The sequence below is a fragment of the Mesoplodon bidens genome, assembly GCF_964165515.1.
Source record: "Mesoplodon bidens genome assembly, chromosome: 7".
In the NCBI taxonomy this organism is placed as follows: Eukaryota; Metazoa; Chordata; class Mammalia; order Artiodactyla; family Ziphiidae; genus Mesoplodon; species Mesoplodon bidens.
The window spans coordinates 26,182,340-26,197,711 of record NC_138164.1 but is presented as its reverse complement, the minus strand read 5'-3'; the positions used below and the strand labels follow the sequence as shown (position 1 = coordinate 26,197,711).

The following is a 15,372-nucleotide window of genomic DNA, read 5'->3' as shown; positions in this document are numbered from 1 at the left end:
GAACATCAGTCTTGCTGCATAAGCTACTAAAAACAGGAAATCATTCACCTGATAACAATGTAAATATCAACTATAGTGCATGACATTTTAACATATTTTCTATTAAAAGCAGAAATGGCAAAATACTTAATTTTGAGAAATTAAAAGGATGGCACATTTTTAAATCTCCAAGAATTATTATAAGTAATGAAATAGTGCTTTAAATCAAATAGTTTCCCATGCATTGTGTTTCACAATAAAGATGAAACAAGTAAATTTGAGATTAATTTTATAATTAAAAAAAGACATATTATCTTTGCTTATTACCTTGAGCATATTCACTCCCCAAACCTGATCTTTTTTTAAAAAAAATTAATTTATTTATTTATTTATTTATTTATTTTGGGCTGTGTTGGGTCTTTGTTTCTGTGAGAGGGCTTTCTCTAGTTGTGGCAAGTGGGGGCCACTCTTCATCGCAGTGCGCGGGCCTCTCACTATCGTGGCCTCTCTTCTTGTGGAGCACAGGCTCCAGACGCGCGTGGCTCACGGGCCTAGTTGCTCCGCGGCATGTGGGATCTTCCCAGACCAGGGCTCGAACCCGTGTCCTCTGCATTAGCAGGCGGATTCTCAACCACTATGCCACCAGGGAAGCCCCCAAACCTGATTTTTAAATAGATATCACAGTTGAAGATGAAGCTGTAAAAGTCCCACTATCACTACATTTATGAGCTTACTGGGTCTGCAAAAATCTCCTCATTTTAGCCTGTCTCATCAAATTTATAAAAATTACCTTACCCTCATTCCTTAGCAAACACCCTCTTATAGTCACAAGTAAGGCACAGAGATATTATTTCCAGTCCTTTACCTCCTGAATTTCCCAACCTCACCCTCTCCACCATGTGGATTTGATTTTATCTAAACCATGCCCCTTTAAATCAGAATCAGAATTTCTAAACATTAACATAGTGACACACCATATAAATTTTTTTCCCAAAAAGTTTCTTTCATCATTCCTCTATTTTCCACTGAGAGTGTGTATTTTATAATTTCTATTATACATAAGAAATTAAGCATAATTACACTACAGATTCCTCTTTCTTCTGGACTTTAAAGGAATTAATTTAACTTCTTTTGCACTTAAGGTATATGTAATTCAATATATTTGAACAAAAGCAGTAGTAATTTTCCTCACATTAATATTACGGGAATGGACGTCTATAAAATATCAATGACCTAAAGGTATTTTATTCCTTTAAAAAAATCATTTGCTTTAATATTATGTTGCATTCTATATAGTTAAATTATCTTCATAATTACCAAGCCCTAAAAATACTCTTTTTCCATTTTGCTGCCTTAGTTTTGTTTAGTTGTTCTCTTTTCCTTTAATAAGATATAAAAAATGAGTAGAAAATTGCCAAGTAACTAGCATGATTCTCATATTCTTAAATTTTTCAAAAAATTTTAATAAAATAATACTCAGATTTTATTTCTTCTGGTTTCAATGTAGTATACATAGTGAAGCAAAAAATATATATAGAACTCTATACCTTTTGGGGTGTAACTCTGAAGTGAAGTTATCAATACATTTTAAAAAGTGATTATATGCCTAAATGATGCAGTTTAGCAACACGTCTAAATTGAAAGCATCAGGATAGATGTTTAAACATAATCAGTATCAAGTGATCCAGAGTGTTTATAATTTTCAGAAATTGGAACTCATTATAAAATGGAGTAGTTCATACTCTAGAAGAGAACTTCATTATCAGAGGTGGAGTGAATGAGGCCTGGCAACATGGCCTCCCTAGTGGATCTTATGGTTAAGGGTTCTGAATCCAGATACTCTTCTGTCCTGGAACAACATAGAATTTTTGCAACTGAATTATATTTGGCATAGAATTTTCCTAATGTGAGGATTTCTGTAGCCAGAAGTAACCTGTCATTACCTAAACACACATACACAAATATATCAGAATCTCTGAATCATGAGATATTTTCAAGTGTTAATAACATAAAAACATTTCAGAGGATACAGGATATCTATTTCCTATCTGATATTTATCACCATTTGAATATACATTAACATAAAATACCTAGGGTTTTTTGGTGTTTAGGTATGTAAATCTCTTATTGTGTGACTTATTATATAGATTTATTGATTACTAAATTTCCACCTTATGAAGTCAAAATTTTGAATACCACTTTTATCAGTTTCTTTGTTCACCTGAGTAATTTGCTTTTGTCCAAAACATGTATTCTTAAATTTGCCATTCGGGTACCTTGTTGATTATTGAAGATCTGCTTCTTGTTGGATTCTATCTTCTGGTAAACAAAACAAGGTCGGTGTAAATAAGTATACATGCTACTCAGAATTTGGTCTCATGCATAGATTTAGGTTTGACTGAAGTCTCCATTACTTTTCATTTGGATCCAGATACAAAATTTCCACATCTTGCTATTGAACAAAAGTAATTGAACCAGATAAAACTCTGTGTATCATTGTATTGTCAAACACCAAACAGGATCTGGGCTTTTCTATTTTATTAAATATATCCTTTGGGGACATTTGAGTTCATTTGGATATATCTTCGTGTGAAAAAATGTGTGGATGAAAAAATCTAATATGAACGCAGATACCGACAAAGTGAGTTGGATAAATTAAGTCCTATAAATAATGTAGATACAGCCCAAATAGATAAAAATATAAGTAAGTTTCTTGGCTGAAGTCAAGGGAGTAAAAAAACTAACTCTCCAAAATATAAAGTGGGAAAACAAGAATTACTTCTCTTTAAAGTTTAATATATGTTCTATTTGGATATTTTGTTAAAAAAGGTCTAAAAATGTTTTGGTGGACCTAGTTTGATTCTTGTTTTATGGATATTTGGTTTTTAAACTAGGGCAGATTTCTCCTCCTCCTTTGGTGTTCAAATAGTGAGTTGATAGGGACTGCACATTTTGTATATATATTTTTTAGAATGGTTTTCATTAAAACTTTGAGGCATGGAAAAATATGAAAATAAAACAATATAACAACTCTCCTTGTTTATTATAATTCAGTACAACTCTCTCTATGGCTGTCTACATTTTATAATAATAGTAAGTTTTTCTTTAAGCAGTTGAGTAAGTAGTTATTATGACATGAGGTACCTTTTTCTCCAAATATCACTTTTAAATGTCTTTCATTTCAGTGATTTTCTTAAACAGTTGTAAAAGGCAGTTTTCTAATTGTAAAAGAATAATGTTATTATGGCAAATTGCAATTAGAGGGTAACGTAGAAAGCTTTATCCTTATCTCGGTTCAGTCAATATTAACATCTTGTTCCCTTCTTTCCTGTATTTAATTTTATTTTAATTTCCTCCAGAGATCAAAAATAGCAGTATATGAAAAGATGTGGACCTACATGCGATCAGCAGAGCCATCAGTGTTCACTAGGACTACAGCTGAGGGAGTAGCTCGTGTCCGAAAATCCAAGGGCAAATTTGCCTTTCTCCTGGAGTCCACTATGAATGAATACATTGAGCAGCGAAAGCCATGTGACACAATGAAAGTGGGAGGAAATCTGGATTCGAAAGGCTATGGAGTAGCAACACCCAAGGGTTCTTCATTAAGGTGGGTGGAATAGTATAACAATATAACATGTGTTGTTATAGTATTCCACCTTCCCTGATGTCCCTGAGATAATTATTTTGTTTTGTGTGTGAACATGGTATGTTTGTTTGTTTTTCTGTTTCTCCATTTCATATTTTTTGGTCAACAATCAGGTAATTTTTTTTAATTCTAGGATAATTAATCTTAATTGACATATATCTTTTAAGGCCATATAAAAACCAAAGTGGTTGAACACTAGCTGCTTCCAGTGGGCCTAAAACATGGGTAGCATATGCTTCTATATCTCATCAACATTTTTTGGTCACTGAAATCTACATTCTCATTGTGTCAGTAATAATTCTACATGTTTTCATTATTTTAAAAATTATGCCTGCCTGCTAGTTTCTAAGAAGAAATCAATATCTTCTAGAAAAACACTTTTTTTCCATTTCAATGTTTCATTTATTATGGCATCATTATATTTTAGAAAATCCTGAGTTGTATCAATGCTAACTTTGTAAATCACATTTATTTATAAATGCAATTATGATCAGAGGGAAAACTGGGCTCTGATTTTATTGTGCTTACTCAAGTCACACTCTCTACTGTTGCAAAGGGAGTATGGGGTAAGTAAGATCTGTAAAATTAGACCCAGTAACAATTCAAAATTGTTCACACATAGACCCCTAAAATGTGACTTATGACCAAAGCATCACACATGTGGTTGATAGTCCACATGTGTTAAAAGTGGGACTTTATTTCTTAAGGAAATGTTGGTAAAATCTGCCCTTTTCACCCTTTTGGTCCTGGACATAGAAAATTCACATGTTTATGTCCAGGAGGCAGAGTTTCCTATTTTCCTTAAGTAACAAAGGCTGCTGTTGAATTGCTAGGGTTAGAGCAAAGCTGGGGTCAAAAGTGACGACTGACAAATTACTCTGGTCTCAGTGCTGCTTAGGAGAGATTCATACAAAGCACAGATTCAAGAAGAAATCAGAATCTTTGCCAAAGGAATTAACCAAGAACCTGGTCTTGAAAAATGATGTTTCTGGTAAGCCTTTGAAAAATGAAGGTAATGAGACCTGTACTGTTGCCTAGTAGGAGTGAAGACAATATAAAATTATATGATTGGTTTCAAAAAGGGAACTGCAATGTACTTTGGGTATATGTGCTGGGTGGGGGAGAAGTTGAGACAGATATAAGAAACAAATACTAGTACTGAAAAGTTTGTGTTAAACCAGTATTTTGTGTTTGCAAACAACACTGTAATAATTTGAGAGGGGTTCCATGGTATATTCAAAAGGGACAATTTTTAAAGGAGATAGAACAAAATTAGCCAGCGAAGACATATTTGGGTGTAGACTTTGGCAATACTGAAGTCAGGTTTATTTGAACAAACTTCGCATATGAAACTGGAGAAATGTGCACGGAGAAAGCCAAACAAATAAATTATCTATGATAAAATTCTACCCAAAGAGATTTCAGCCATTTAGAAACTAAAAGTGACATTAGAATATTTGGTCTTTAAGGGAATATTTTCTTTGATGCAATATAAGAAATATGTAATTTCAGTGAGGCCATATGGCAAATAAATCTCTATTGAAATAGTAGTAAATAGAAAGGGAGACAGCAACAGAGGGTGATATGTAGATTACTGTTCACACTATTGATTACATTCACTGGATGTAGCATCTGCTCTTAATTAATTCTCTGTGGATGTAGCTGCCTTGCCCTCTGTCTTGTGTCTACTGATAAAGTCAAGTTCCAGGGACTGAATTTGGCCCTCAGATAAGGGTGCGCCTGACTCCCATTGATAGCAAGAGTGTTCCCTCTTAAATGTGCCACTTTGTCAAATCCACACTACAGGGATTGTTTAGGGAGAAGCTGAAGAGCTTCATCTGTCTAGAACTGTATAATAATCAGCTATTGACCTCCCCCTCTTTTCCTGTCTTTCCCTGGATCTTGTTAATGAGGCAATTGTTAAACTCAGCTTCCTGGGTTAAGAGTTTGTTTATGTGCTTTGCTTTATACATGCCACAATTTCCTGAGCAAGCTGGCCCCTGCATGCCAAAACCACAGACATTTTGTCCTGTCTTTGAGAACACTGGAAGTGCACTGAAGGCTAACCAGCATTCACCTTACCCACACCTCCTTACTCCCCCACACCCAGCCCAAATAAGCAGGAGGCTCATTAAGCTTAAATTCTCATTCTTATTCAGCTAGTAAGCTTCTGCTTCAAAAGAGGCAAACTAATATAGAGATGGACCAATAGGCACCTTCTGTATAAATGACAAAATTCAAAATAATTACAGTCATCAGAGCAAGATCCAGAGGGCATACCTGCATCAAGAGTATCTTTGAAAACTTTCTGCCTCATTTGTTCAGTTGAGACTAAGTCTGTTTTCCCACAAGATCTATTTTTTTAACCAAGTTTTAAGGTTAATAGTTCTGGATACATCGAGACTGGTCTGTTTCATTGTCATTAATTATGGCTTTCTTCCAAACGCTGCTGTTTTGATTCATTGGGTAATATGAGACTTTATGAAAAGGAAAACAATCTTCCTTCTATATAAGTATAACCAGAGAATGCAGACAAATGACTAGCAATCTTCTGTTGATCTAGGGAGATTTTTTATTTCCAGATCTTGCTGTTTGGTCAAAATGCTTCAAAATAAATGCCACAGAAAAGAGTAAGAGTAGGACATATACTCAGGATGGAAAATCAGGACTTGGGTCTTTAATGTAGGCTTTAAAACACAGGCAATCAGGATCATCACAGAGCATATATCTGTGACTAGGGTAACAAATATTACAACAGTTACAACTGGCACTCATCTTTATGGCAGAGAATGATATGCAAAGCTCCTTATTGTTCAAAGAGACCTTATTTCAGGCTAGCGTTTGCTGGGCATACACATACATAGCATTTCACAATGTTAAAACCAGCAAGCTATCACTAACGGCTCTCATTAACAGAAGGCCAATAAGTATGCTCAGAAATTATTGGTTTATTATGCTTTGACATAGATTCTCCAATTTGTAGGTGATAGAATGCCAGGTATATTGATGTTGTTAAACTTAGAATCTATAAATTTTAAAATTAAAAAGGAAAGCAATTATAGGTAAGTGTACCTACAAACTATAAATATCAGTGAGTGAAAAACTTAAATCTTACTCCCATTATTATTTGTTTTTCTAAGTTACCTTCCAAAGAAAACTTTCAGATCTTATTGTGAGATAAAAGGGTAAAATCTCTTATGTTCCACTATCTCCCTACTTTGATATTTCTCCTGAATCTTCTTTCTACATGCACAATGCCATTTATTCTACATGAACTTCCTTCTCATCCCTTCTCCAGCACCTTTGGCAATCCAAAACTCTTGTAAAAGCCTTCACTGGTTGAGAAATTTTTAAAGGTTGTTTTAAAATAGACACTTTAGATGGCATAGCAATGTGATGTAAAGTTTAGATGAAAGAGGAAGTGTATTTTGACTATACTATCAATACTATCAACTTTACTATGCAACTTTAGTATAGATACTATACTATAGTATTTATTATCTAGGAAAGTTGTATACTTTACTATCAAAATAGTACTTTCTTTAGTGTATTATCTATATTACACTAGTTTCTAGACTCTCAACTTTACCATGCAATAAGTAAACTGAAAAGATTGTTTAGAGTAAATCATAATTTATTTAATACAGATTTACTGACTATTAAATAGTTGTTAAATGAGAAATACCCCTTTTAAAAATATTCATGGTATCTAGTATCTTCAAGTACTTCCAGGAAACAAAGAAGTGGATCATCTTTAGAATTCTCCTAGCCTTTGTAAAGATTTTGACGCTTGACCCTAATGTTTGAAGCCACGTTAAAAAACTAGTCTCCTGGGAATTCCCTGGCAGTCCAGTGTTTAGGGCTCAGCGCTTTCTCTGCTATGGTCCCAGGTTTGATCCCTGGTCAGGGAACTAAGATCCCACAAGCCACATGGCACAGCCAAAAATTCAAAAATAAAATTAAAAAAGGAAAAAGCTAGTCTCCTTTACTTTTATTATTCAATAGGGATAATTTCCATTCAAATTTTGCCTTCTCTAAAGATATTTGTGGAACTGTGCCTAATATAAGACAAATGAGCTGTCATTAAAAAAAAAAAAAAAGTCTTTCAAGAGAAAGCACTTCCAAAAGATGTTGATCAGTGGTTGAAATCTGGGAAAAAATGAGACCCAGTTGCACTTGCTGATGCCCAGTTACAGGAACCTGTGTCAAAAGGAGCTGGTCCTTTGAAACCAGGCACATCATGCTTAGTTTACAACAGGCAAATCAGAGCCCCCACAGCAATATCATAGCAGGGGAGAAGAAGTACTAAGAATGGGAATTAGAATAGTACATCTTCATTGGACTTTTTATTTCAGTATTTAACACAATCACTGGACTCATAAGACACTTGTCTCCAGCTTAAATCTGTATCAGGGTAAGTAGAGTTCTCTGTAGGACAAATTATGATTCTTCAACTTGGGAGTATTTTTTAGGGCAGATGTATTCAATTTAATATTTAAATTCATGTGTGAAAAATACATTATCTTGGGCCTCCCTGGTGGCGCAGTGGTTGAGAGTCCGCCTGCCGATGCAGGGGATACGGGTTCGTGCCCCGGTCTGGGAGGATCCCATATGCCGCGGAGCGGCTGGGCCCGTGAGCCATGGCCTCTGGGCCTGCGCGTCCGGAGCCTGTGCTCCGCAACGGGAGAGGCCACAACAGTGAGAGGCCCGCATACCGCAAAAAAAAGAAAAAAAAAAAAATACATTATCTTGAAGGAACCACTTTCCTACGTAAAATTTCTGAGACATATTTAGTCGTAAGTTCACGTGTACTTGGAAAGTTTAGAAAGAAGGAGTTTGCTGGATGTTGTGTGTGACACTAAAGTTGTAGTCTGTTTTTGGTGTTAGTAACAAGTCAATTGTTAGCACTTAATGTAGACACTAGTAAAATTAATAGTACAGAAATTTAAAGTGAGTACTTAATATTACTTAGAAGCACTTGGCCTCAAGTAAATATACTTTTAACTTGTTTTCTGGAAACGAGTTGCAGCAGATTAGTACACAAGTATGAGTGTTTTTTTTAACTATTATGGAAAGGGAGAGATATGTTTTCACTTATGAATATCCCTCACTTCATTAGGTGCCATATTAAAAGATGCTACAGATAACTTAGTTTTTGAACTTAGTTTTTGTGACCCCATTATGTTTTGGAACATAGTCTGTTGGCCTAGAGATTAGAAAACACACTCATACAAAAACCATTTGCACCTCTCAGCATAAACACACACAAGCACATGCAAATCCCCCTGGTTGTGATATGTTTAAACACTTACTCAGTTTGTTATTAGAGATGTGGGTATCAAGTATTTTACATTCACAAACTGAGATGTCACATGGTAAAGGTATCAATACTAAATGTGTCCCAGGGGAAAATAATCCCCTTTAGAATTCATACATCCCATCTTTCTCTTGCTAGGTATTGAGTGCAGTAGGAAACATAAAACTTTCTATTGCCATTTGAAATTTTAGATTTTTCATTTAGCTCTTTCCTGCAGTTAAGAGATGATTAAATTTACAGCTCCCCATGAAAAGTAAAAAAATCCTGCATTTTTCTGCATTTCTTTAAGACTCACCAAGTATTATACATTTTCCATTCTCCCCGCTTGTAAAAAGAAAAAATTGCCAATATGATTTGTCTTCATTCATTTGTCAATTTATTCAACAGATGGTTGCTGGGTTCCACCTGAGAATTTACCAGAGAGTTTTCAAGTTGTTCATTCTGGGGATGTTTTGTGGCTGCTGTAGGTAACACCACCTGAAAGTTTAAATTCAGTGTTTAACTGTATACGCCTCCTCTCCATTACACTTAGAAGCTATATTTTAGTAACTTGCCTGAGAAAAGTGGATAATTTGTGGCTGTCTTAGTTTATACCACTTCAAAGAGGATTAAATTTAATACGATGAAACTGCTACAAAGAAGTTTAACAGTTTAAGCCTTCACAACCTGATTTGACAAGAGATCTAAGTTTAGATCTCAATTTTGACAGTTCTATGAAAAGCCAGAATTCCAAGCTGTTGCTCTTTAGTCCCACACAATTGTCTTATAAACAAATACTTTAAGTATAAAGAATCCCCCAAAAGAATATCTATATCCTATAAAATTCAAGTTAATTCAACTGCAACACACAACTAATGTGAGTGCAGAACCTATAGCCAACCAAGTCAAGCAGCCTTGACCTACCCATGCCACGTGTATTTAGGAAACATAAAGTTGTATCTAAGGATAAAGTTCATAATCTGATATGTAATAAACGTGCTGTAGATGAAAGTATCCCTATATTAGTAGTGTACTTAAGTGTTTCCTCTTGATATATGTCTAAAAGCTGGACAAGTTCCATATTATGTCACTCATCTTTACACATCATCTCACTACAAGGATGGTTTCCAGAAACAATTGCAGTACTAGCGCTCAGGTTATAAAGGGGACACAAAGGAACAACAAAGCAAGTGAAAAGGGGTCTGTTCGGCCAAGATAATATCAGCCAAGATGGGGCTGGTTTATTATTCATATTTAAGAGAGGAAGATAGAATAGTTTGGCAGTCATTTGGAATGAACTGGGAAATAGGAAAGACCCTGGTTTAGAATTATATTCTGTTTTAATTTAAGTAGGGGTAAGAAACTGTAGCTCATTTATTTAAATGTTTGTTTCTCCCCAAAAATCAGTCCTATAATTCTTGTTTTCAGAATGAAATAACATACATTTGAAATAGCTTTGCCACAAACATAGTATCATACACACCTGGCAACATCTGAATAGAAAGTCACCATTCGAGTCTCTAAAATACCTAGCCTGGCCACAAGCCTTCTCAGAAATGGGCATTATATTGACTATGAGAACATTTAAAAAATAATAATCATAAAAACAGAAGTTAGAAATACTGTGAATACATTGTTTATACTCCTTAATACCAGAAATAGCTTTTTCATGATTAAAAGTAGTTTATTTTAAATGGACAGATTCCAAACTTTCTGAAAAGCTACAATTCGTTGTTAGGACTCATTCACAGAATGAAACACACTTTCAGAAACTTTGTAAAGCCATTTCAATATGTTTCTTTACTGTCACACAACTCAACAATGAAAAAAACATTAAAGGCATAAAAATATTCTTAGCATTAATTCTGCCTTTCAAAGTATACAATACCAAAATGTGGAAGAAATCTATCACTGTAAATACTATTGACCAAACAAAGTCACAACATCATATTGAAATAATCTAGATTTTATTTATCTTAACTTTTTCTCTAGGGTACTCAATGAAGAAATTAATACACAAATATTTTTTTACAGAAATGTTAAAAATTCAATCTGTTTTTCCTAAGTGTTAACTATTTGGGAGTTCACCAAAATAAAAATCAAATTGGAGTCAATCAAACAAATGTGACACAAGCAACTCACTTTCAAAGACAATGTAAGAGTATATGGATCCTCTCCATTGTTGCTTCACTACACAAAAGATTATATAAAAACTGTCAAGGGCCTCCCTGGTGGCGCAGTGGTTGAGAGTCCGCCTGCCGATGCAGGGGACACGGGTTCGTGCCCTGGTCTGGGAGGATCCCATATGCCGCGGAGCGGCTGGGCCCGTGAGCCGTGGCCGCTGAGCCTGCGCGTCCGGAGCCTGTGCTCCGCAACGGGAGAGGCCACAACAGTGAGAGGCCCGCATACCGCAAAAAAAAAAAAAAAAAAAAAAACTGTCAAGAACTACCTGCAAGGCCTCTGCTACTATAGAAGCCTAGTTGTTTCATATTTGGAGCTGACAGATTTGCAACTTCCTTTTTGATATAGTAACAGGCCAGAATTCTATTAGTAACTAAGAGAAGACATCATCAGACACCCGGTCCCTAGTTTCCCCTCTTTTCAGGAATTTGCAACTAGGACCACAAAAAATGTATTATCAACAAGTACAGCTGCTCTAAGTTGCTAACACCTTTAGCATGAAAAGTAAATTTAAAAAATAAAAAGAATATGAAATAAAAAACTTAAAATTAAACCAAGTATCCAGAACCCTAAATCAATGCCCTAACTTTTGGCTTATATTTGCGGCTAGGCTAATTAGAGGTAAATAGAAGTAAATGGGATCCAAGAAAAACTGACCTGATTGTCTTCCAGAGTAAAAATGAAGGCCATAGACTAAAAAAAAAAGAATTACTTACTATGAAATGATATAACAATGATAATATCACATAATGCAAAGAATCAGTTAATCTATTATTTAATTAATGTGCTTTTTAATTTGTTCACTTTTAAGACATAATGTTTAAATGTAGCTTAACATAGAGCTCTAAAAATTGCTGAGCAATGTATTTCTAAAGTGAAACAATAATAGTAGCAGTACAGCATTATAGCTTTCAAACCACTTCCACATATATTTTTTTTTACTTGCTCCTTTTAACCCTTTTATGATCTCATTTTGTTACAGAGGAAGACATTATAAATTAGAGACGTTAAGTGACTTGCCCACAGTCCCACACAGCTGAGATTGGAACGGAGATCTTCTGACTCTCTCCAGTGCTCTTATAGGAAAAGAACAAAGGAAGAAAAAATACTTATTAATATAAATATAGTTTACTTTGAAAACTTACTGAACAGGTTCTATGATTATTCCATGCTGTAGTTTCAGCAACATTGATAATTTCAAGGTATATTGCAAATATCCATATAAGAGCTCAAGAAACTATAAAGTTTAATTAATATTAAAAACTAAATAAACTCTTGATAAGTTAAAGAAATTACACAGAGGTAGATTTCGGGTCAACAGAAAGAAATATTTTACAACAATTAAAACTGGTCCAAAAAATGGGGGAAAATTGGCTATGATTCTCGATATCAGAGTTGTTCAAACAGAAATAGAAGGGATTCTCACATCTCTTAGAGAGTACTGTGACAGTGACATCAAAATTCCCTTCTCACTTTGGGAGTCTGAGATTCTGAGTCATGCCCTGAACTGTCTTTAACAAAACAACCAAAGAATTCTCTTATACCTCTTTGACGTTGTGGACACCTAATAACACTGGGGGAAAATTCATCCCCAGAACCTCAATAGAAGCTCATCAGGTTTTGGAATTAAGTAATTCACTAATTAAGTAAATAGCTGCTTTTATCATAGTCTGTCTACATTGTGAAATGGAAAAGTATTTAAGGAAAGCACTTCTCTGAGAGAACCACAGAGCTAGAATAGACAGAGTTCTTGTATACTTATATAGAGAGAGATTTAAAATTATATAATGACAGCAAATTTTTGGCAACGTACAAATCTGACAAAATTCTTTGGATTATATAAAAGTGGGAATAAAACAGCTAAAGTGATGCACATACATGTAGAAGGACTTACTTTGTTTTTTTAAGAATAAAACATATTTCCATATCTAGATATGATAAAAAAATGATCTATGAAATGTGGTATCCCGTGGTGGTTCAATATGTAATACTTGAGAGGGTTGATTTTTAAGAGCACCATAATAGCTCCAACAACTTTAGTACTACTTAATTTCTTTTTTATTTTTCCCTTCATTATAAAGAGCAATCAGTTTATGCCCTGAAGCATGAAGACTGTACAGCCACTGTAATTGTAACCAAGCCTGGCATTGTACCTACAGTTGTTCCTATTCATAGATTCTCAGATCATTTCAGAATATAAAGATAATTCCATCAAAAACTCTATCAGATAAGTGGGTTCCATGGATGAAGTAGGTGTTTCATAAAATATAATTTACTCTTTTTTTCTATTTATAGCACAGCTTTATGATTTTTGAATGTATCTGTTTCAGAAAAAAGGAAAGTCTCTATTTCTGTATATATTCTTTAGAATTTATAGAGTATAGTGGATAAAGGCTGGTTTGTCAAAATAACCATTCTTAGAATATTCATTAAATATATGAAGTTAAAGTTTCTAAGGAAGAACATGAGAAAACACATGTATATTTGTAGTTGGAGGAGTTCTATTGTACCATATTTATATCGTGTAACGTTAAGTTGATTAAAGTTCATAGGATGAATCCAACACTAAATAAATGGTAACAGTAATAGATGTGTAATATAGAATCTGCCATACAGTGTTTTTTCCCTGCACATTTTCATAATAGCCATTTGAGTAATGACTACAGCATCTTTCATTTTGGCATCTCTGGGATATACTGTGACAACCTGATGTTCCAAAAGTACATCCATTTTCTCACTTGATGTCATTTTACTTGATAAATAATTTTAATAAGTTACCCAAAGTTAAATAACAATAGCACATGATCTTGTATGGGTTCAGGCTCATTCTTGGTCTCCACTTTCCTCCATGTCTCACAGAATTCAATCAATTGTCTGGTATTTGATTTTTTTTTTTTTATGGGAGCTGGTCACTATCTCTGAAATTACGCCAAGGGGTATCTAGGAATTGATGCTAAGGTCAGTTAATTAGACATTGGTCTCTAAAAAGATAAAGTCATTCAAGTAAGAAAAGACCATATCATGTATAACAGACTTACTTTGCTGTACAGCAGAAACTAACACAACATTGTAAATCAACTATATTCCAGTAAAAAAAGACCATATCAGAGACCATATAAATAAAAAGGAAATAAAATTTAATAACTACTGTACTACATACCAAGCATATGTATATGAATATATTTTCCCCCACAGCCCCTTGACATTGGTTCTACTCTCTTCATGTGGACAGATGCTGTTGCTGAAATTCAAGTCAAAGAGCTGAGAAATGAAAAAACTGGAATAGGAACCCATTATTGTATAATTCCCAAATCCATGCTTGTTTCACTGTGCTGCCTTGTTTCTCTCCAAAGACACTGAGAGTCCTAGTTAGATAGAGACACATTAAGAAAAAAAAAATCCCTTCTTTATCTAACCTATGATTCCGTTTTGAAAAAATAAAGCACATAGTTTCTGATCATACCCATGTCCCAGACTTTTTCCGAATGTTCCCATCTAATGACCTATTAGGGTTTTTTTCACTTTTACAATAATTCTTGTTCCTACTAGATTTAGTACTGCTTCAAACATGGTGTTGCTTGTAGCACTATCATTTTACCCTCAAAAGACATGAAGAACATCAGGGAAATGCACAGCATGCCTTTCTCTACTTGGGGAACTTTAGGTACTCCCCATGGTACACCCTTCATGATTCACTCCAGCTGACGAAAATTACCCAATCAATGCCTTTCCATAAATATTCTGCTCTAGGTCAGTCTTCAGCTTATTGAAGCTCTAATAAAATAGACTGACTAAAGAGCAGACAATTTTGTCTCCCTTACACAGCTAATGTTCATTACCCTTTGGCTTAATCCTTAAATGTATTTTAAGTTCAATTCAATGAATGTCCCAGTATATCAGATAGTTGGTAGTGTCTTGTGAGACCTGAGGAGGGGGTCAGCCAGAACTGAACTTGACTTTAATACAAGACCATGTTCTATTATTGTTTAACTTTGGGTATTTCTCCCCTAGGAGGAGGACAGAGGAGAACTAACCAGCTCCAGGACCAAGGTAAGAGGGGAGTTTTCTTTCAAAAGAATGGGTTCCATTTATTTGAAGGAAACCCCTCCCCCACCTATTTTTAATCCCTTTTTATTTATATATTTATATTTTTTAACCCAACAGGATTAGGAAAGCAGCTTGCCACCTGTGCATAATAGTTATTTGAATATCCACTTACAAATGAAATAGCAGGAAAAAAATAAAAACCTTCACACAAGTCTTATCAGTT

The 15,372-nt window shown here is 34.6% G+C and overlaps 1 protein-coding gene across 2 annotated transcripts in view; it reads left to right on the top strand.

Moving 5' to 3' along the window:
* GRIA4 (glutamate ionotropic receptor AMPA type subunit 4) overlaps positions 1-15,372 on the top strand; it is a gene marked incomplete at its 3' end in the record, with an annotated part of 515,808 nt that overhangs the window by 468,375 nt on the left and 32,061 nt on the right. For both annotated transcript variants that reach the window (XM_081240207.1, XM_081240208.1), the window contains exon 13: positions 3,339-3,586. In XM_081240207.1, coding sequence (XP_081096333.1) covers positions 3,339-3,586 — 248 coding nt within the window. The remainder of the gene's footprint in view (positions 1-3,338; positions 3,587-15,372) is intronic.